At 45.8% G+C, this 23,215-nt stretch overlaps 1 protein-coding gene across 5 annotated transcripts in view; it reads right to left on the minus strand.

The window, feature by feature from the left end:
* Positions 1 to 1,325: 1,325 nt before the first annotated feature.
* The window catches only part of ST18 (ST18 C2H2C-type zinc finger transcription factor), a 131,808-nt gene continuing 109,918 nt past the window's right edge, over positions 1,326 to 23,215 (minus strand). For 4 of the 5 annotated variants that reach the window (XM_060287693.1, XM_060287694.1, XM_060287695.1 and 1 more), the window contains 8 exons: positions 22,756 to 22,824; positions 19,011 to 19,073; positions 18,829 to 18,909; positions 17,686 to 17,907; positions 12,071 to 12,159; positions 8,839 to 8,942; positions 6,260 to 6,403; positions 1,326 to 3,759 (listed from right to left, as the gene is read on the minus strand). In XM_060287693.1, the coding sequence (XP_060143676.1) occupies positions 3,619 to 3,759; positions 6,260 to 6,403; positions 8,839 to 8,942; positions 12,071 to 12,159; positions 17,686 to 17,907; positions 18,829 to 18,909; positions 19,011 to 19,073; positions 22,756 to 22,824 (913 nt within the window). In that variant the 3' untranslated portion in view covers positions 1,326 to 3,618. The remainder of the gene's footprint in view (positions 3,760 to 6,259; positions 6,404 to 8,838; positions 8,943 to 12,070; positions 12,160 to 17,685; positions 17,908 to 18,828; positions 18,910 to 19,010; positions 19,074 to 22,755; positions 22,825 to 23,215) is intronic. The other variant, XM_060287696.1, reaches the window with a different exon arrangement.

A 23,215-nucleotide genomic window follows, 5' to 3' on the forward strand; every position in this document is an offset into this window, starting at 1 on the left:
CGTCTAAGGCTCTACTTCTGTGTCTAAGGCTCTAGGGCCTTTCATGGGCTGGTGACAAGGGTTTCCATACAGCAGCCCGCAACTGATCACAGCAAAACCCATTATCAATTTTTATTTCCTACCAAGTATCAGAGGTACAGCACTGAGCACAATTTTGTTGCCTTCAGGTAGGAAATGGTAATTGTTTGAACTGATGGAATAAATTGTCTCTAATGGAAACCCGATCTTGGCATTCTTTGGTTTAGATCTTTCTTTGGTATTCTGGGGTCTGCATGTGGAAATTACAGTTCTTTACCTTGGATGTTTAATATGACTCCCTTTCCTACCTACCTGGGCTTTTTGCCTCACTTCTCACTAACTTTTGGCATTTTAATTACCTGCTCCGTGGATGACTGTCTCACCGTCATCTTCTGTAGGTGCTGTTCGCGCTGTGCAATGCCTTTCTCCCGACTTGCCAGCTCATCTGTAACCAGCCCTTTTCCCAGGAAGTCAGAGGCAGGTGGTACCCTGCACAGTGTTTCCGCGGGAGCCTGTGTACCCATCACTCATTTCCCCTCCCCCACCAGGCTGAACCCACATCGGGGTGGGCCTGGCACACATGCCTTCTGATAAAACATCTGTCATGTGAACATAGGACCCTTACTGTTCTCTTCGACATGAGATGGGAAAAACATGCAAGCCAAACAGGTGCTGTCAAGAATTATTTTCCGGGGCTTCCCTGGTGGCGCAGGGGGTAAGACGCCTGATACAGGGGGCCCAGGTTCCATCCCTGGTCAGGGAACTATATCCCACATGCAAGCCGCAACTAAGAGTTCGCATGCCGCAACTAAGGAGCTGGCGAGCCACAACTAAGGAGCCCGCCTTCCGCAACTAAGACCCGGCACAACCAAATAAATAAATAAATATTTAAAAAACCACAATTGATTATTTTCCTTGAATCTGTGTTCAACTGGCTTACAGGAATGCACGGATATACTCAGCCCCCAAAGTGATGTCAGCATCAGGAGGGCGGGGCCTCTATCTTACTGCTCACTAGATGCAGGTGAATTTCCTGCTGGCGCAAGCAAAGGTTTCCTGATCTCAGAGGCATCTGCTGGTTTGCACGTGTGTTTACTGAACCCCAGGCTGGGGCAGCTACCAACTGGCAAAAGTCCTGTCCACTTGGGGTGAAAAAATAAGCCAAGCAGACTAGCAGACCCCAGGGCATCAGAGCGACTCACAGGCTCAGCTGTGCCCTCCCCCCGCTGAGCTCCTTGGTGGGAGGGCACAGTGCTTCCCATGGGATGGCCACAAGCGTCTCTAGTAGCTCAAGAAGGACCACAGCAAAACTCTTATCAATTTTTATTTCCTACCATACACCAAATGTACAGCACTGAACACAGCTGGTTGCTTTGATGTAAGAAATATTAATTGTTTGAAGAAACAGTGTACAAACTACTTCAAATTAAAAAAATGCGTACATCATTGCCTTTCTGTTGTTTACAAAAGACCCAATTTACAGCATCGATCATTAACATAGTGGAAAGGAAAAAAAAATTCAGTGCACATTACAAAACAGATCAAGTACAAAGGAGGCAAATAAATACAAACATCCTTCACAGAAACGTCCTGTTCAAACTACGCAAACACAAATCGACGAACTTGAAGTCACAGTAAATTATAATAATAAATACATAGGTCGGTCAGAGGTTTCTTTTAAATTAAATAAAATATATAACAAACTTGTTAAAATATTTAGCAAATTAAACTTTTGTCTTTGTAATAAGTGAACTCATCTGTGTGCATCTATCAAGGACTGTACAGCAAAATGTTTGCAAGTACATAACTTTAATAGAAAATTTTGTTTGGTGTCCCATTTATAATAGACAGCACACATGGTAGCTCTTTTTTTTTTTAAAGTTGATTTTTAAATACCCACCGTTCCTACCTAAGAACAGACATCTCATTTTCACTAGACTAAGAGTCAGGGTTCAAGTGAACCCCAAACCAAAGATAAGCCCCACTTAATAGCGAACAATGACCAGTGTCATGGGGTGAAATCACCGTGGACGGTGCTGTAGTTTGTGCAGTAACAGTAACAACAGTGGAAAACATCAAGCCTGTGAGCGCCATCGCATTCAGTCTACACACCCAGGAGGCTAAGAAAAATAAACACTTCATTACAGCACAGAAATCAAGCCCATTTACACAGAGGCACGTTGCACACCCGGGGTGTGTGCACAGCAAAAAGGCAGTTTAGCTGGTTGTCTATACCTTTTTCTTAAAAAAAATAAATATAAAAAAACTTTTGAAACAATGCTTAACTACTTTACAATCCCTGAAATAGACATTGCCTTTACTATAGCAACTCCTAAACTCTGATCCACCCAGAAATGCGAGATTGTGGGCTCAATTTCGTGTCTGTGAGTGTGTCTGTCTGTGGGTTGCGAGTGCGTGTGCTTTGTAGCACTTGTTGTTCTGCAGAAAGACTTCTGTCAAATTGAAAGCTGTCTGGCTGCCTAAGGAGGCTGAGACAACGTCGCCAGCATTTCAAGCAACGACTCAGATCTGGGTACCATTTTTGCATGTGTGATTATATTTTCCATTTCTTCCCAGTCAACCCAGTAAGATAAATGCTATTTCAGGGGATATGGTATCTACACAGTTTTCCATTTGGATGCGTTTACATTTGCTAAGTACAAATCTACATCAATATCGTCCCTTGTATATTGTGACAACGTGTGGCAGGAAAGCCTGGCTGGTCACATCAAGCCTTACTTCTCATCTCAGGGTCAGAGCTGCCCACTGTCTGGTGTGACTTGAAAGACAAATGGACAAACCTGCATCACTAAAAAAGCTTGTTTCTTTAAACCATTTCAAATAAATAATTCATATGAATTGAAACCGTACAGCCAAGTCGAATACTTTGCTGATTGCTATGTTTAATTATTGCTAACAGATTTGGAACAGGCTGTTTTCCAGTCTACTGTGCTTCTGTGAGGGCGCACATCCCACGAGTGGGTGCCTTTTATCTTGCTGTCCCTCCTGCGCACCTTACCTAAGCCTGTCTATAAACACAAAGCCAGTGAAGGTGGGACGGGGGTTGGGGTAGAAGTGTGCAATAAAAGTCAAACCGGACCACAGTGCAGTCCGTAGACAAGGATTTCCTTCATTCTTATCTGTCTTCTCCTTTAAACCCAGCAAGGTATGTGATTTGAGAAGAGCATTTCTATTTAAATTCTATTGGAAAATAAATTAATAAACACACTTGTAAAAATATGGCAGACTTCAAAATGCAATTAAAAGATAAAAAAACTCTTTGATTAGAAATAAATAAAATATAAAAATGTCACGTTTATTTTACATATACTGTACAAAAAGAACCCAAAAGAGTGCAATGAAGAAATAAAAGGAAAGCATATGAAAATAAATAAGATCTAATATTTGACTGCATTGCTTTTCATCCAAAGAGTCTATCATAGTTTTTCTTTCCTTTTCACGTTAGCTGGGGGGGGGAAATTAGTGCAATGTTGCAATTGTAGATGCAGTACGGCGCCTGCCTGCCTTAGCGGCCGGGGGCCCTCCAGATCCGTACACGCGGCTGCCGGTGGAGAGTCCGCGGCCCGTGGCGCTGTGCTCCTACACGTGGATGCCCTTCACCGCCTGCTTGATGCTCTCCAGCAGAGCCTTGCATTCTGGGGAATAGTCCCGTTCCAGATTGCTGTACATGTCTGTGAGCGTGTTGACGTACGCTTCAAAATTCTGCTCACTGATGGGCCCCTGAAGGAGGACAAAACACATGGCATCAATCACGTGACCCAGGCTGCTGGGAAAAGGGGAGCAAGTCCACGGGGGGTACCATGACTCTGGCATCAGGGAGGGACGCGGGAAGGCAGGCGGCTGCGCGCTCTTCACTCGGTTAATGGGGTGAGCGCGACTGCCCGTATTTTGGGGTCAGTTTGGAGCCACACCAGGTGGAGGTCTCGCTGCTGGGCTGGGCCCTTCCCAGCTGCACCCTCCTCCCGAGAGGGGCTCTCGGCCTCCCTCACGTGCACGTGCTCAGCATGGAGACCTCGTCTGCAGAAGGCGGGTGTGGGCCAGGCAGGAGGAGGGCTTTGCTCGTCCAGAAGCTTCCTCTGACAGCCCTGGGCCGGGGTTTCAGGGCTGTGAGGCTGGACAAGGTGTCACCAGCTGTCTGGTGGGAATTGTCCTCCTTCATCGTCAGACTCCTTTGTCCATCTCCGCCTTGAGGGTCCGAGCTAGGCTTTCCCCCTCCCTCTGTCTTTCCAGGTGGAATACGGGATTCACATCGTCAGACTCCTTTGTCCATTTCCGCCTTGAGGGTCAGAGCTAGGCTTTCCCCCTCTCTCTGTCTTTCCAGGTGGAATACGGGATTCACAGAGTCCGGTCTGTTCACCCCCTGCTCTTTGCTTGTGCGTGGGCACCTCCTGTCCCTAACGCGGCAGCTCAAACAGAGCAGCCCCTCGCAGCGTGGAAACTGCACGAGTGGAAGGAACGAGTGGCTGGGGAACTGCCGCTCCGCCACTTCTTGGGCCTGCATTTCCCAGCTTTTTGGAAACGTGCCTTACTTACTGCACAAGAGGCGTGGAAGAAGGGACTTGTACAAGGTCTCAGTGCAAAGGAATAAAGGGTATTCCTGTGATTGCTGCTGCTGAAGAGCTCGGCTTTCTCAACGTGGAGCTGATTTCACTGTGCCCAGCCGAGCACTGACTCCACCAGCTGCCTGACGCGGCTCTCCGTTCCCTTGTCATTTCTGCCTTTGCCGTGTCACGAGTTTCTAGCTGGACGAGGACCCGGATGGCAGAGTGATAAAGGCCACCTCGCTTGTGCAGGCTTTGGAACCTGCATCAAGTTACGTAAGGCTCATAGCCTCCAATCCCTCCCCCACAAGATGGGAGACCAGTGCTCGAAATAAATTGTGAACATTTAGTGGGACCCGCCCCCACATCACCACGAGAGTGCCTTGTATGTAACTATGCAAAGTATATCTTGCACGGTAACTGTGACTTTTATGGTGCCACTGAAGAAAAAACTATTACAGAATACAAATTTGAAGTATGAGAGAAATGTTAAGAAATAATATAACAAAACAAGAAATAATATAACAATAATATTCAATAATTACCTTAATACCGGCCATAAAGTAATCATTTATTTTCCTTTGGGTTCTTTTTTATTACATTATTGATTTTTTAAAAAAAATATTGTTTTCTTTTCTTACTGTCAGGAGACATATTTGGAATTGGTGAAGATGAGGGTTCCATGCTGGGAAGTTGGACAAATTGCGAGATTTCTTGCTTTCAGGAAAACCAATCCTATTTCTTTATTAAATTGCTGCTTTTTCAAACCCTCTGTATATAAAACTTGCAGCTTTAGAAACCTTGTTCTAAACATGCCTGTACTGAGGAAATGGAAAGCATTCAACAATGCAGCCCTCTTCCAAATGTTTATTATATTTATGAAAATGTAAAGGAAATCAATCTTCTATGAATTTTAAATAGTTGCAATGTCTCAAGCATATGGTTAGGTTTTGGAAATAGGATTCCTTGCTCACTCTTGTGCTTTTTATTCTATATGAGGAGTACTTATATATATGAAGAACATACTTAGGTAAAGACGCAGACGTAGAGAATGGACTTGAGGACACGGGAAGGGGGAAGGGTAAGCTGGGACGAAGTGAGAGAGTGGCGTGGACATACATACACTACCAAATATAAAATAGATAGCTAGTGGGAAGCAGCTGCACAGCACAGGGAGATCAGCTCGGTACTTTGTGACCGCCTAGAAGGGTGGGATAGGGAGGGTGGGAGGGAGATGCAAGAGGGAGGGGATATGGGGACATATGTATATGTATAATTGATTCACTTTGTTATACAGCAGAAACTAACACACCATTGTAAAGCAATTATACTCCAATAAAGATGTTAAAAAAAAAAAAGAAAGCATGGGTCTCAGATTGTGTAAGCCACGTTAGCAAGCTTCCCATCTGGAAACAAATTTTGAGAGCGGGAACTTTGGCCTCCAATTTTCATTTTACATGATAAACCTAGTTTCAGATAAACCCTCATCATCTGTGAAAGGCTCCTGCGGTATCAGAAGCCCTTGGTCGTGACATAGGCTCAACGTAAACATCCATCACGTTCCCAGGGATGAAGTGTGGGTGGCCCGTCCCCTCGGAGCCGACTTTTCGCCCCAGCCCTGGGTGACGGCTCGCCAGCAAGGGCAGCCCTGGGACGGAGCCGCGCGGCCTCAGACTCACCATCTGCGGGAGTTGGATGTCAGCGAGGCTGGAGATGAGGGCTTGACTCAGGCCCGCCAGGTCCTTCAGCAGACTCTCGTTGCTCTGTTCTATCAGTTTGTTTTCCTCCTCTATCGTCTTTAAGTTGCTCTCCATAGACGTGATCTGAAATGGAAAGAACTTGGGAACGTGGGAAGCGGGGTTTGGAAGGGCGGGGCTTTATTGGGGTCCGGCGCTGATCAGGCCTATGGCCACCTGTCCTCAGAAAGCGGCAGCCCTGCCCGCCCCCGCCCCCCCACCTTCGCTCTGAGGGCCGGAATCACAGCCCCAAGTGCGGCTCTTCAGCCCAGATTCTCCCACGCCTGCAGTTCCACACCTCCACGTGGCTGTAAGGCGGACTGCAAGGGCAAACCTTCACTATTTCCCCAAACCCGCTCCCTACACAGCCCCCTCCTTCCCAGCTGATGGCAACTTGCTCGCTGCCCAGGCCTGGGAGGCGTCCCTGACAGCGCTTTGTCTCGCACTTCATGTCCACTGGGCTCCCCCGTCAGAGGGCCCAGGACGGAGATGGTGCCCACCTGCACTGCTGCTCCCCAGGGGCAGCCGCCGTGGTGACTGTGACCCCTTCTCAGGGGCGGCCCTGCACCCAGCTGGGCACCACCCAATCTCTTGCTGACCTGTCTTCACCCCACCTACCCACGCGGGTCTCTTCAAATGTCAGGCAGATCGTAGATCAAATATGATCGTGTTAACCCTTGGCTCTAAACCCCGTAATGGTTCTGCGTTCATTCAGAATAAAAACCAACGTCTTAAAAAGGGCCTGGGAAGCCCTGTGTGTCCCCGGGGCCTCACCTCCTACAACCCCCAGGTCACTGACCTGTAGCCACACTCACTCTGCTATTTCTCAAAACGCTGGGCCTTCTCAAGGGTTAGGGGCTTGGCACTGGCTGTTCTACTGTTGGAAACACTCCTCCCCCTTCCTGTTTGGCTAACGGCCTCAGCTCCTCGAGTCCGGCCACATGTTTCCTTCTCCCTGTGGCTGAGCCCCGCTCTCCTCTCTGTATCGAACCCTGGCTGCTTCTCCCCATGCCCTGCCCTCGTGCGATGTAGTTTATCGCTTCTGATTTTTTTGGTTATTGTTTACCTCCCCTTCTAGACTGTAAGCTCCATGAGGGCAAGGCCTTTGCTTTCTTCACTAATGTTCTCAAGACAAGTTCTCATGATTGCGAAAACCACGCATGACGCTCTCTTTGTAGCTTAGATTGCTATTAATGGAAGATTATGACACTGGTCACGCAGAAACCTGCTTTTCAGATGGACTAAAAGCTTCTGTTTTAGGCCCCTGTGAGTGAAGACTTCTGAGAGTCAGTAACCTCAGTGGCCCAAACCCCACGTTTCAGGAAAGGAGAAAAGGGAGAAAGACACTTCAACTTAACTTTGTCTCATTCTTTTCCTTCTGATTTATTGCAATAGAGTTATTATGAGTGTTTTTAAAAATCCTGGACTCGAGAGTTCCCTGGTGGTCCAGTGGTTAGGACTCGGTGCTCTCATTGCTGGGGCCCGAGTTTGATCTCTGGTCAGGGAGCTAAGATCCCGCAAGCCTTGGGGCATGGCCAAAAAACAGACAAACAAAAAAAGACAAAAAACAAATCCTGGACTGAACTTTTAATTCCCTCGTGGGTAAATTTAATCAGGGGCTGGGGCAGACCCAGGAGAATGCGGAATTGAGAAACTGCTTGAATTTTCAATAAAGAATGTCAGGAAAATCTGGGAAAAGATCCATTTCTATCAAAGACTGACTCATTCAGAGGTGTTCTAGAAAAATTAAATTTAAAAAGTTGCATTGCTTTACTTGAATTTCCAATAAAACTAAGGCCTCCTATATCTTCTCGTGACGGTTTTTCTAAAGCACCACATACTCCAGAGGCTCTGCAGTTATAGGAAGATCGTCTTACTTGCTGATACAGCCCTTGGTGCACCCAGGCTCACCCAGGTGAGCAGTTTGGCTACAGCTGCCAAACCAGCGATCGTCCAGCGTGATCCATGGATTCAAGCCTTCACAAGGATGTGTACAGGAGACACACTCTGTGTGTTCATTGCAAAAGATCCGTATGTTTTTCTTAAAATTTATTTTATTTATTTTTCGCTGCGTTGGGTCTTTGCTGCTGCGTGCGGGCTTTCTCTAGTTGCAGCGAGCGGGGGCTACTCTTTGTTGCGGTGCGCGGGCTTCTCTTGTGGAGCACGGGCTCTAGGCACACGGGCTCAGTAGTTGTGGCACGTGGGCTCAGTAGTTGTGGCGCACAGGCTCAGTAGTTGTGGCACACAGGCTTAGTTGCTCCACGGCATGTGGGATCTTCCCGGACCAGGGCTCGAACCCGTGTCCCCTGCTTTGGCAGGAGGACTCTTAAGCACTGCGCCACCAGGGAAGTCCGATAAGTTTGTTTTTTATCATAGGGTTTAATAGTTCAATGTGTTCCCTCCATTTAGGATTATGATTACCTAAAGATAACTCATTGCTCTCCTGCCTTCTCCTTTCCTCCATCCCTTCCCCCACTGCTTTTCCCTTCCTTCTTCCTTTTTTTTTTTTTTTTTTTTTTTACCTGCGTCTGGAGTTTCATCATATCTGCTTCGATTTTAAGGTTGGACTCATTGAGTTCCTTTATTTCTTCATCCAAATGCCTAATTTCTTCATCACTCTCTATACCTGTAAAAAGTCAGACTCTTTTAGTTCAAACAGAAAATAAGAGACTGAGACAAATCTGAGCCCTTTTACACTGAGTTTGTGGTTTGCTAAGTGAAAATGAGACTTTAATTTATAACGTTGAATTTTTACCCATATTCAAGATTCTTAAAAAGTGGGTTCAAAGAGTTGCAGGATTTTCTTCCTTAGTAAGAAATGCCCCAGCGTTTAATGTAGGTCTGCTGTGTTCCAGGTCTGCTGCTGGACCCTGTGGGGCAGATGTCATCACCCTTCCTTCCCCCCACAAAGGCCAGAGCTTCACAGAGGTTAAAGGAGGCCACGGTGACCCCCGACGGGGTCGCATCACCTGCCCCGGGGCCAAAGGAAGGGCAGAGCCTGCCTGAGCTCCAAAGCCCGGGCATTCTCTCTTGTGCGACGCTGCCAGGACAGGAAGACCTGGATGGTGCTGACTAACGACCAAACGTATGGGGTCTTATGAGCCATTATTAGAGGCAGAGGGGGTCCTGGCAGGTGGGCTCGAGCCCAGGGACACACAGCTCGGCTTCTCCCCGGACCAGAATCAGAAGCAAATGCCGCCCGGGGAGAGTGTGGCTTTGGAGTTTGAATGCTGCCTGGCTCCTGTTCCTGAACTTGCGTCACTTACTTCACGTCCTTGTGCTTCAGTAAAACGTTGTGAGAATTAACGCAATAAAACATAAAGTGCTGAACATACAACGGGTTCTCAATGCACGGGAGTTATTTTCCCATCATTCTTTTAGAGAAGGCATATGAATACATTTTAAAGATTTTAAAAAGCTGGGAAGAGGAGCTCGTGATCAGGATGCCAGAAGCAGGATTTAAGGTCATTTCAACAGTCCAGAATGATGACTCTAGACCAAGAGATGACAGTTCAGCGGGATAAACGCGAATGCCAGCACTTAGATTTAGTGAGCCCAATGCGTGAGCAGAGCTGACAATCTGTGCGAAACAGCTCTAGGCTCTGGTACTTTCCTGGGTCGCTGCTCTAGAGCACAGCTCCTCACCTACTGAAGGTGGACCTCACATGCCCCACAGCCCAGCAACGCCGTGCCTAGGCACACACCTGAGACAAACCTACAGCAGCAGGAGGTGTAAGGTGCACGTGGTATGTTCTTCACGGAAGCACAACCTGGAAGCAAGCCACCCTTTTTAAGAGTCACACATGGATTTAAAAGATGGAGTGATGCTTTCAGAGAAATAAAGTAACAACAGGTCACAGTCCCCGGCTTGGTTCTCCCCATGTGCTAAAGACGCCATCAGATAAAATCCCCAAAGTAAAGTAACTGTTTTGCCTTTGTTTCCCAGATGCGTCAGGATGGTCTTCGAAGGAAACAACACACGCCTGAGATAATGCTGGAGAGAACTCAAGAAAAGTACTCAAGAATCAGAGGGACACAGGAGGATCCAATATAGACCTCAGCTCAGCCACTGTGTACATTAACTGTGGTTGGGGGTTGACACTAGGAAGGCATGTAGAGAAATAGAGATAGAGATGCTAAATTAAACCATGTGGATTCTCCACAAAAATACCATTCTGAGGGTAGAGCAGAATTTAAGGATTCAAACATAGGTGCCCCAAACTTGAAATTTGATAGAGGGCTTATACCAGGAGCGCGCGCGCGCGCACGCGCGCGCGCACACACACACACACACACACACGTGCAGGCTCATACAAAAAACTATCATTTTCAGGACTGAAGCACAAAAGTTCAGCCAGTGCACCCTAATTCATCAAAAGTCTCATTGCTTGGTTTTCTCTGCTGGAGATCCTTCTTAAAAAGTAAGGTAAACCTAAGACATGGACACCACTAAATTAATTAAATCAGCCTGATTTTTAAAACAATTAGCATCTGCAACACCACATTTACACTTTTATTTTATCACAGCAATTAAAATTCCAACTGAAAAATCAGTAGAGTTGGGGTGGGTTCTGCACGACTCCAAAATCTTAGATATTTTTCTGAGAACTAGAAGACAGAATTTTCTCTGAACTCTGTTCTCTGAAGACCTGAGCATAAATGAGAGCAGAAAGGCATTTTGTCCAGTAGCAAAAGAACATTACATACCTGTTTGTCATGCTGTGTTTATATTCCTTTTTATGTATTAAAAAAAAAATTGTCCTGCTCTAGACTGATCTTTCAACCTACAAGTTTCTGGAAAAATAACACACCAGTCAACACGCACATCTGAAGGCAGCTAATTCCGAATTTGACTCTCTTTTCTTGTGACCTAAGTCATCTTCTCATGATACCACTTGTGTTCACAAGCCTGAGTATTCCCAGGAAACTTTATTCTTCAAGCACCCTTTGTCACATGTCGCCATGCTCTGCTAACTGCCCTAATCACATCACCTGTGAATCTGACCCCCAAGGGTGACAGCTGCAGCATGTTCCACTCTCTCATCATCCCTATGAAAAATCAAATATGGAAATTTTACCCCCATAACATAATACTGCCAAACATTTTAAATTGATACCTGAAAAAGAAGGTTTGTACCTTCTTTTTTCTCCAAGATGGCTAAAGTATTCCTTAGTTGTATCTTTTATTTAAGTTTTGGATTTCACTTAAATCTCCACACATTTTGAACTGAGCTCCACTCGCTGTGCTGTATGTCACTAGAGGCCACTAGAGGTCACAACAAGGTCACTAGGCTATTCTCTGAAAACATCACACAGTATATACAAATATACCTATTTCAGCATTTTAACATCATCATCAGGAACTCTAGCCCCCATGACCTAATACATTCCAGCAAACAAGCCCCCTTCCTCACCTACAGGTGACCAACGAGTTCACACCAGGACTCTGGCCTGTCCTTTGAAATAGCTCTTGGTCCCTATGATGAAAGTGATGGAACTCTGATATATCAGAGCCATTTCCAAACCAACTAGTCACCCCCATGTCACTTGCAATGAAGAAAAAAAAAAAAAAGTAAGGAAAACAACCCAAGAGATTGTTCTTTAGAGAAAGTGATAGTTTAGTTCAAAGTTGAGGAAAGCTTCCTTCTTGCCTAGTCAAATAGCACTTCCCGCACGGAGGATGGTTTAGACACAGGACCCGCCGGAGACCAGGGTCCAGACCTCGGAGGTGGCCGCCCCGCCCTGCCCTCTTACCTCCAGATGCTTTGACCTTGATGGTCATTAGTTCCTCAGAGACCTTGCCCTTCTTGATGGCTTGTGCGTTGAGAGGACATCCAGATAAGCTGTGAAAAGAGAAATCATACCGATATGTGAAACACATAATACTTCTTACAAAAATTAAAATTTTGTACTCGCTACTTCCTCTTTAAGTCTTTGCCTGCCTACTCATTACATTACAATCTGCAGTCTCTGTGCAGAAAGTAACAATATCTATTAAAACAAAAGCAAAAGGCCCTCAAATAAAGTGTTTTGTGTTTTTTTCTCAAATCAAAATACAAATAGCTACTGTTGATAATTATCACTGAATTAATTTTGTTAAAATGTTACTACTTTGCATTCATGTAAGGGCCTTTTTTTAGTAGTGGTTATTTTATTCACTGTAAATGTAAAACTGTATGTATACATTTTGCATAAGATTTGTTCCAGATTAGTCAAAAATGCCATGAATAATAAATCTAGCTCTTCCTGTCTTTATACACACTGTCATTTGATCTTTACAGAATGACTCAAATTGATACAAGCCCCAAATAATATCCCTCCCCCCCGCTTCATGGCAAATCCAGTTTGGGTAGGGGAAAGTTTCGAATTTATTCTTTAACTTGTAAACATCATTTTTCATTAAAGAATCTCTACCTGAAAGGAACAGAAAAGGCAGGGCTGTAGGTGTATTTAAGCAGCCTCACTGCCCACGCAGTGCGCTGCCCGGCAGGCTCTTTATACACTTTTCCTGGAGATCCACACCCTTCACACCTGCGTCCTTCCTATAATGTCATCTGTTTTGTTTAAATTACACCAAAATGATAATGACAACATTGAACGATACTTGTTTCCTGTAGCACATGATGAGATGATTTCGTTGCTCTATGCAGCCATTAATTCTTTTGTCATTTGGTTATATTTTTGGAGATACCATTTTTAAATAGAATTAAAAATGATAATTAGCCATTGAAAATATTTTTTCCCAGAGAAATTTGTTTACAGTTCATGCATGAAACAATCATTTTCCATCCAAAGAGTGGAACACTTGGCAGAGTGAAAGGAGAGTATTTCTGAAACAAAGCCCTTAATAAATGTTTGCAGAATGAATTTTTTTTAAGAATTTAAAATTGTTCTATATTAAGATTTTATGAAATAAAACAATAATAGATATGTAATACTACATATAAAAAGAAGGCTCTGTGGGTTGCCAAGGTTTGATAAATTATGAAATATTTTACACAGGAAAAGAAAATAATGGAAAAGCACAAACTGAACTTTGAACCTGACTTTTCTATTTTGGAAGCTGCTCACTAAAAAGAGTGGCCTTTATAAGCTACATTATCTTTTTTTTTTCCTGGAAAGTTTGTACAAGTCTGTCTTGTCTTCTGTCACATATTGTGTTCTGACAAATGGTTACAAACAGGAGTAATGGTTGGCTGGTAAACTGGATTTTAAAAGTCACCTGTGGGAGGTTTGTAACAAGATGGATGTTAATACTTCCCAAGAACTTCTGTCTCTCCCGTCAAGGGTCTGCACTGTTTAGACAACACAGGGTGAGCGTCCAGGGGGGACAGCCGTGTGGAATGCTAGTGAAACTCCACAACCATGTGCGTTAGAACCGAGTACAGTTAAGTGATGGGAGGGAGGCTTTGGTCTAAAAAAATGCCACTGGATATTTCGTACCTCCCAATGTGGTTATATCTTCCGGGATATAAAACAAATCCTAAATTTAAGAAAACTGGGGCAAGAAAATATTTTTAATGTCCCTTTTCCTTTTGAGGATGCCACATCCTCCACAAGGCTCGGTCTTGCCGCTCAGGAAAACAGGGAGGTTGGCTGGGCGTCGCCTTTGGGGTTCAGGCTCCGTATCGTAAGGCAGGAGAAACATGCTTTATACGGCCTGGACCAAATTCACAATTCTATGAAGGAAGGGAAAGGCAATTTTTTTTAAAAAGATTTTTAAAAAATTGTTTTTCAAAATTTATTTATTTTTAAAATTTATTCATTTATATATATATTTTTGGCTGCATTGGGTCTTCCTTGCTGCACGCAGGCTTTCTCTAGTTGCAGTGAGTGGGGGCTACTCTTCGTTGCGGTGCGCAGGCTTCTCATTGCGGTGGCTTCTCTTGTTGCGGAGCACGAGCTCTAGGCACGGGGGCTTCAGTAGCTGTGGCTCACGGGCTCAGTAGTTGTGGCTCGCAGGCTCTAGAGTGCAGGCTCAGTAGTTGTGGCGCACGGGCTTTGTTGCTCCGCGGCATGTGGGATCTTCCTGGACCAGGGCTCGAACCCGTGTCCCCTGCATTGGCAGGTGGAGTCTTAACCACTGCGCCACCAGGGAATCCGCAGGGGAAGGCAATTTAAAACTATATCTTCATCTGCCCTGTTACAGTAAAACGGCAGGTGACAAATCTGTGTGGTGGACATCATTATTTATAATATGTTAGTAAACCTCAATAAAATTACAGTTATGGTGTGGCACTAAATGAGTTCTATTAGTCACAGGACTTCTGGTTTTAAAGCTGCAGACATCCATAATGATGTGTATTTAATATAATGCCATTTGTCTTCTCAGTTGCTATTCTTTCAAAGTGGAAGTCTGTAACATGAAGTCTTAAAGAAAGGTTTTAAAGTAATTAGTATGTAAACAAAATGCTGATGTAATGCACAGGTAATTGTTCTCAGCCATCCTCTAAGGTAAGTTTTGTAATTATTCCCATTTTGCTGAACCTTAAATGGGAAAAGTTACAGACCTTGCTTTAGAGGACAGCTGAGGAAAGTCTGCACGAGTGCCTCGTCGTCGGGAGGATCCGGGAAACACCAGGGATGGGCTGGTACCCAGCTCGGGAGAGGGGCTCTGGGGCCCCGATGCTGTGAGCTGTGCAGGAGGGGGGCAATCCCTGAACTTCCCTGTGCTCTGATTCTTCTGTCAACTGAGGGCCACCGCAGTCCCTGTAGCTTACAGGGTTTGTAAGGGTTTAAAGGGATAAGTCACGTGAGGAACTTAGAACAGGCTGTCTGCTGGGACAGAGCAGCCTGGAATAGCAGTTGGCCCTTGGCAGTGACGGGAAAGAGAACAGAACAAGTCAGGACGTCAGGGTTGAGAACAGGACAGATAAAGGTGTAACGTAGGTCAGTACGTGTGATTCCAGCATGTCATTCCTACTTTAATGAATTATTGCATAGCTACACATATATTCATATAATTGTACAAAAGGGAAAGGAAATAGTCTGTGCTGAACACTTACTATGTACCAGGCAATAAGCCAGGTATTTTATTATCTTATTTGCTTAAATCCTACACATAGTAAAGAAAAGCATTCCACCCCGAAGAGAAAACCCCAGGTTACATTTGGGCTCTTAAATCCTTTGAGTAGCAAGAGTGAAAAACAGTGAAATCTGAATTATTCATCTGTCTAAATTCTTAACTGTTTTTCTTCTCCTAGAACATAATATCTCTGCATTAATACTGCAGCCCATATTTTTGAACTCATAATTTCCTTTTCTTATTATGAAATAAATAGTATGTACACAGACACATACAACGTGTACTTGCAGTTGAAAGAATACCCTTGAGGGGCATACCTTGAATTTACCTTCAAACACAGAACGCGCTTTGAAGGTTCACCTGCCCCGTAGCAACAGCTGTCCCCTGTCCCGCAGAGACAGCCAGTAACTCCAACTGCAGATGAAACATTACCTAGTTTTTTAAAACGTGATTTTGCTACACGTTTTTTCACTTTGTGGGACAGAATCCTACCACACGTAGCCCTCAGCACTCTGTCCCACTCAACACCTGCTCCAAGCCCGCCCGCCGTGCCTTTGCAACCACACGGATCCGAGGTCCTGCAGGTGGAGCCACTCCTGTGCCCTGCGCTGCAGGGGCCAAGGTGGCGGGCAGGCGGTCCCCAGCCTAGCGCCGGGAAGCCGACCTCCTGGCACACGTCCGTCTCCATCTCCGGGTGCAGGAGAGCCTCTGGGACTGAGCCTGGACGCCTGGCGGCTGGACAGCAGGGCACCCTCACCAGCTCCCTTACATCTGAGGCATCAGCTTCCTGACATGGTTCTACCAATCCCTCTTCCACTTAGAGCTCTGAGGGTCCCTGCAGCTCTACATCCTCACCAGGCCTGGCGTCATCACGTAAAACCACTCCAGGATTTTTCAAGAGAAATCTGTGTTCTAACTGAGGGATGCACTCGCCACAATCCAGTATTAATATTTCATTATCGATGTCAACATGGATATGACAGGGTCCATGGTGAGAAAGCACAGCTGCTGTGCAGCTACGAGGCTCACTTGACGTGTGACTGTCCTTCCTGGACAGGAAACGATGGTACAGACCCAGAAGAAAACAACGTGCACTGTTGTGAACGTGATCAGGCATCTGAGAACCGTCAAAAAATAAACCACCTGAAGAGATCAGGTTTCCTCCATAAGCAGGTGTAGCTCTTGGAAAACTTCATCTCCTGACACCGTCGGTGTGCACCTCGAAACCGGAACCAGCTTTGCTCTGCGGGCATCCTGCCCATAAGCAGAGCTTCAGGACTCGCGAAGCTTTGTTAGATCCTAAATCTGTATCGTGCACCACAGCCCCACGACCAGAGACGTGTGCAGTGAACCTTCCAGCCCCGCTCCTTAGTTTGTAGTTTGGCCGTGCCGCTTGGCCCGTGGGATCTTAGTTCCCTGACCAGGGATCGAAACTGCACCCTTGGCAGTGAAAGCGCGGGGTCCTAAGCACTGGACCGCCAGGGAATTCCGCCAGCTCCTCTCCTTGATGGAGAATGTGGACAAAAGCCTGGTTTAAGATCAGTGCTCCTGACAAAGAGCCTGGTTGACATACGTGCCGCTCGATGATGAAGGAGCTGAGTCCTTGTGAAGCTAAAAGAGTTTTCTCAATCTCTCTTGTCCTCCGTGTACTTAGTAATCGCTGTGTCCTTTTCTTTCTGGCCGCTGGGGATGACTCACAGCTTCCCAGCTGCAACATAACTACCATTTGGCCTGAAATGGAGCCAGTTGGCGAGCAGAAGGGCATGACGTAAACACGTAAAGTGAACGTTCACGATCACACGACAGAAGTGAGGAGCTATCACCACTTAGAACTGAAGTGAACCACTGACAGAACCATTAAAAAAAGCAGCACAAGCAATATTTTAGAATAAAAAAACCACAAGCACGGTTTCACAAGTGGTGGAAAATCGTGCAGTGAATTTCAGAAATAGAGAAAATAACAGTTTCCATCCTTCAAACTGGTCGAATATCTAACTGGCAAGACTCATTACTTGGACATCTAAGATGCTATGATTAATGACCTTGAGGGGGTCGCTCCCTCCCCCGGACAATCCAGGTGACAAACAATCACAGCAACCACACATTAAGAAGCAAAGCAGGGCTTCCCTGGTGGCGCAGTGGTTGGGAGTCCGCCTGCCGATGCAGGGGACGCGGGTTCGTGCCCCGGTCCAGGAAGATCCCACATGCTGCGGAGCGGCTGGGCCCGTGAGCCGTGGCCGCTGAGCCTGCGCGTCCGGAGCCTGTGCTCCGCAACGGGAGAGGCCACGACAGTGAGAGGCCTGCGTACCGCAAAAAAAAAAAAAAAAAAAGAAGCAAAGCTTACCTCCTGTGGGTGACAAACACGTTGTTCACGTGGCCCAGCCCATTGCAGCCGGGCAGCGGGCAGTGGGGAAGTTCCTGTTTGTTCAGCTTCCAGGAGAGGGGGGCCCCATTGAGAGGGTTCTCCTTCTGTCTCTTGGCGGCCAGGGGACAGCCAGAAGCCGTGCGGTGGGATGTGTATTTACCTGATATGTGACCTTGGCCGTCACACCCGATCACAGGGCATCTGGAGAGACACAGACAGTCGTTAGCAGCTGGGAGAGACGAGATAAGCCAGGTGACTTACTGAGGCGAGGCACTGAGGCGAGCAATCGAGGAAGTGGTGGTGAGAGCAGACCACACAGGGGGCAAGTGGGGAAACGACAGCGTCTACCAGATGTCTTCCAACCAGGGAGACAGCAGTGCTGGCAGCAGGGATGGCCCTCAGGCTCCCAGCTAAGCAACCGTCATGCATTATCTCACGTGAGCCTCACTGCTCACCTGGTGGGCAGAGACGCTGTTACCCCACTTTAGAGGGGTGGAGAATGACTTCTAGAGCTCAGGGGACTTGCCACCCGTTTAGAAGGAGTGGAGTCAAGTGTGTGGCCACACTTCTCAGCTCCAGAAACAGCCAGGGGAGCCCTTGGTTACGGGTTACGTTGCCTCCAAACAAAGACCAAGGGTCTAACGTGTCAACTGGCGCTCCCTCATCACAGAGTCCCTGGCTCAGAGGACGGGAGTTCTGATTTCCAAATGTCTAAATATTGCACGTTGTCGAGCAAGCCTCTGTACATTTCTGCACCTGTATCTGCATCTGTCACCCAAGACCTGAAGCATGTTTCTCAGAGGAGGGAGTTCGCTTTAGATAAAATTGCGCCTTAAGTTTCAGGGGAGGCCGCAGCCATGTGTGTCACACTAGGGCATGTCCACGAGGCTGCTTTCCTTTAAAACCGCTGGGCAAGGACCAAGTCCTGCTTTCCTTTGCACCATCGGAGACCCGTGTGAGCACGACTGGGGAGGGTGAGGTGCTCTGCAGCCTCCGAGCTCCCATGCTGCTCCCAGGGCCTCGTGATGAACAAGACATGCAGTTGCCTCCCAACCGAAGTCCCCCCGTTTGTCCCACAAGTGGCCTCTGCCCTGATGCCGCCGCCTCAGTTGTCACACTTACTTGAGTTCAGGGTCTTCTTTTTCTTCCTTCGTAGGGGTCACCTTGACACCACCTTTCCTGGCACGAGGGCAGCCGGACAGGCTGAAATACGGACCCAACAAAGAACAAAACAGAAGCATGTGATCTCACGGGCGCGGCTGCCACCGCTCTGATTTCCATCTCGGGCATGGGGTCAGTCTTACCTTCGGTGGGAGGCATAGTTTCCGGTCACGTGCCCCGAACCGTCACAGCCTGGAGTGGGACACCTGGAAGACACGAGAGCGGAGCTGGGGCCGCGTAGCAGTGGTAGGGGGTCACAACAAATCACACAGAGACAAGCAGTCAAACAGAATGAGCTGATTTGTGGGACTCTTCGCTTGTACAGAACTGGTTTTTGGCTAAGAATCCTTTTTTAAAAAAATAAATTTATTTTTAATTTATTTATTTTTGACTGTGTTGGGTCTTTGTTGCTGTGCGTGGGCTTTCTCTAGTTGTGGCGAGCGGGGTCTACTCTTTGTTGCGGTGCGCGGGCTTCTCATTGCAGTGGCTTCTCTTGTTGCGGAGCACGGGCTCTAGGTGCATGGGCTTCAGTAGCTGCGGCACGTGGGCTCAGTAGTTGTGGCTCGCAGGCTCTAGTGGGCAGGCTCAGTAGTTGTGGCACACAGGCTTAGTTGCTCCGCGGCATGTAGGATCTTCCTGGACCAGGGCTCGAACCCGTGTCCCCTGCATTGGCAGGCGGATTCTTAACCACTGCGCCACCACAGAAGCCCTAAGAATCCATTTTTAAAGGAAATATTAAGATGTGTTAACTACTGTCCAATGCTTGGAAGACACCGTATTCATTGTTACCCTCCATTCTTTTTTTCTTTCTTTTTAAGCCTTCTATTTTTAATTGAAGTGTAGTTGATTTCCAGTGTTGTGTTAGTTTCAGGTGTATAGCAGAGTGATTCAGTTATACATATATGTATATACATATATATATATATATATACATAAAATTTTTCCGATTCTTTTCCCTTATGGGTTATTACAAGTCTCGAGTATAGTTCCCTGTGCTACACAATAGGTCCCTGTTGTTAAACCTTATTTTGGAAGGAATCTGAAATTCAACCCACAACTTACTGCTGGGCTTCTGTCTACATCATGCAAAGTTCTTATCTTTTGCTTAAGAAAAAAGAGTTTCCAAATTGTTTCTGTGTGTAATTTATTTCCTTTGATTTGCTCCAACACCATGATAATCCCTTACATTCAGATGGACAGCAGTGGTGGATGGGACAACCGACACCTGGTGGATTAATGCACCTGCCAAAGAACCTAGGACATTTGCACCTGATCTGTTGTGCCTCAGGGTCCACCTGAAGAAGTCTTGTGGAAACTCTACCAATAACTCTGGCTGACAGTCAACCGTTAAATTCAGAGTCAGGGGAGTGAAGGTGGAAGGAGATTCCAATTTTACCTAGAATGCTAATTAGGAACAGGGTTTAAAATACACTTGAATGCAAAAATATACAGAGATTCTCACTCTTTTGTTGCCTTAAAAAATGCCAGATACTAACACAAATGTAGAGGTGGGCTTCCCTGGTGGCACAGTGGTTAAGAGTCTGCCTGCCAATGCAGGGGACACGGGTTCGATCCCTGGTCTGGGAAAATCCCACATGCCGTGGGGCAACTAAGCCCGTGTGCCACAACTACTGAGCCTGCGCTCTAGAGCCCGTGAGCCACAACTACTGAGGCGGCGAGCCACAACTACTGAGTCTGCACTCTAGAGCCCATAAGCCACAACTACTAAGCCCGCACGCCACAACTACTGAAGGCTGCGCGCCTAGAGCCCGTGCTCTGCAATGAGAGGCCACCGCAATGAGAAGCCCACGCACCGCAATGAAGAGTAGCCCCCTCTCGACGCAACTAGAGAAAGCTCACACGCAGCAACAAAGACCTAACACAGCCAAAAGTAAAAAAGTATAAATAAAACAAATAAATAAATTTATTAAAAAATAAAACGCAGAGGCTGTCGTAAAATGTTTGCTTTCCCGAAAGTTCTTGTAGACAAGGTCATTGTTATTATTTCACTTGTATGCCCACCTGGGTTCAGATTTCTACTCAAACAAGAGTTTGAGAAAGATAATAATCCAAAGAAGAATGTGAACATTATTCCTTTTCTTAAACTCTAACCCACTGAACTTTCACAGAAATTCTTCTATATTCAATCTTGAGGCGGAACATAGGGAGTGAATGCTTTTCTCGAAGGAAATATGCAATCTGCATATGTCTCCTCGAGCTAACCAGAGAACCCTGCAATGATTCTCTAATCAAACATTTAGAGATTTAATACATATTCTATACTGTAAGAAAGGCTCAGATGCTATTAATATTTTTAGTAAAATAGTGGTTTACTAGCACATTGCAATTCTGGAAAAGTCTATGCCAAAAAAACCTTGTTTTGAAATTCTCCCTGAATATCCAAACAAGAGGTCAATGAAATGTCCCCTTTTCTTTCTGTACAGAAAAAACCACAAAGATGTTACTTATTAGGTGACTGTATAAAGCAGGTAAGTACTGAACATTGCTATAGAACCACTCAATCCACATGTTTTCAATGTATTATCAACATTTTCTTCTAGAAATAATGTTTAGAGAAAATACTTAGGAGAACTGATAGCTATTTTTAAGATACGGCAATATAGAAGTTCAGAGCAATTGAGTAAGACTGAGTGAGTATGCCTAGCCCTTCTCTCCTTTCAATCTGCTAATAAGTCTCCACTTCACGTCCTGCCATTTCAATCTAGAAAAATGGTAGCCAATAAAATGATTCTAGAATCTACACTGACACAATCAATTGTACACTCACTTTGTATATTTTAGAGTTGTCTTTACTATTCATGGTACTAAAATTCTGAATTTTTATACCTGTTTAATATCACATCTTGTTTCATAAACGTTTTCCAGATAATTTTTAGATAAATTTTAAACAAGTTAAAAAATGGAAATACTAGCAAAATATTAAGAAGATATATTCTCTGAAATTTTACCTGTAATTTAGACACCAAGTGTTAATTCTACTATTTACACAAATATTATTTTATCACTAGACTTAGTAACACTGATTTTTCCTAAAATATTATGTGCAAATGCATTTTTCTAATTTTGATTAATGTTATTCTTCATCTTTTCTAAATGTATGCCTTATATTTTTAAAGGGTAAATAGTGGATTATAACTTTTTATCAGTCTACAAGTATTATAACAACACATGAAAATAACAAGTGAGAAGTTTGGGATAAAAGAAGATAATAGTAGGAAAAATCAAATCAATCAACGAAAGTTAATATATGTGTGACTTTGAGATCCTGTAGACAAGGTGAAAATGAGCCAGAATTGTATGTCGCCCCCGAAAGTGAAAGGCTGTCGTATGATTCAAAATGCCCACAAGGTGAAGTGCTGTGCAGTTTTCCTAAAGTCAGACGATGAAAATGCTGGCCGTACCCTCCTAGGTCTGATTAGTACACACGTTCTGAAGGTAACAGAGAAAAGGTGTCGTAGGTGTTCAACATCATTGCTTTTAACATTTTTTTTTTTTTTTCTGTACGCAGGCCTCTCACTGTTGTGGCCTCTCCCGTTGCGGAGCACAGGCTTGGGACTCACAGGCTCAGCGGCCACGGCTCACGGGCCCAGCCACTCCACGGCACGTGGGATCCTCCGGGACCGGGGCAAGAACCCGCGTTCCCTGCATCGGCAGGCGGACTCCCAACCGCTGTGCCACCAGGGAAGGCCAACATCATTGCTTTTAAAAACATTGTATAATACAAACTCTCCAAGTCCAGCTAATTAACTAAACTAAATTCCAGCGATTTGGTTTTAGCTGTTTGAGCTTTTGGTGAGAGAGCTCGTGGTCGTAATTTACTCAGGTGCCGTCTGCCCCTGGTTAAGGCCACCCTGGCCGGACACTTACTTGAGTTCCTGAGAGTTGGCCGCCATGAGGGATTTCAGAGTCTTATCTGCCAAAGGACATCCAGAAACACTGAAGAGGGAGGAGAAAGCAAAAACAGAGACACACGCGCTGACACACGCAGGTCCGACTTGGGGGCAGCCTGAGCTGGTGAACACACGTTCAATCCACCGACGGGGTTTGGGACAAAGTCTGAACCCGGCTTTGCTGCTCTAGTGAGTCCGGGCTTTGGGCACCTTGACTACTTGTCACAGACTCTGGTTTGCTATTTACCAAACCAGGGGCTTTAGCCCAGCGAGACCCCCGGCTCCAGTGATGACTGACCCAGAGAACCCTCCCTCTGCATCCCGAGGGATGGTGCTCAGAAGTTAAGGCCCTGCCCAGAGGGACAGCGAATCACATGGGTGACACAGGTGGGAGGAAGGGCCGAGCACAGCCTCTGCACTACTGTCCCTCCAACCCT

The sequence above is a fragment of the Globicephala melas genome, chromosome 17 (assembly GCF_963455315.2).
Source record: "Globicephala melas chromosome 17, mGloMel1.2, whole genome shotgun sequence".
Taxonomy (NCBI): Eukaryota; Metazoa; Chordata; class Mammalia; order Artiodactyla; family Delphinidae; genus Globicephala; species Globicephala melas.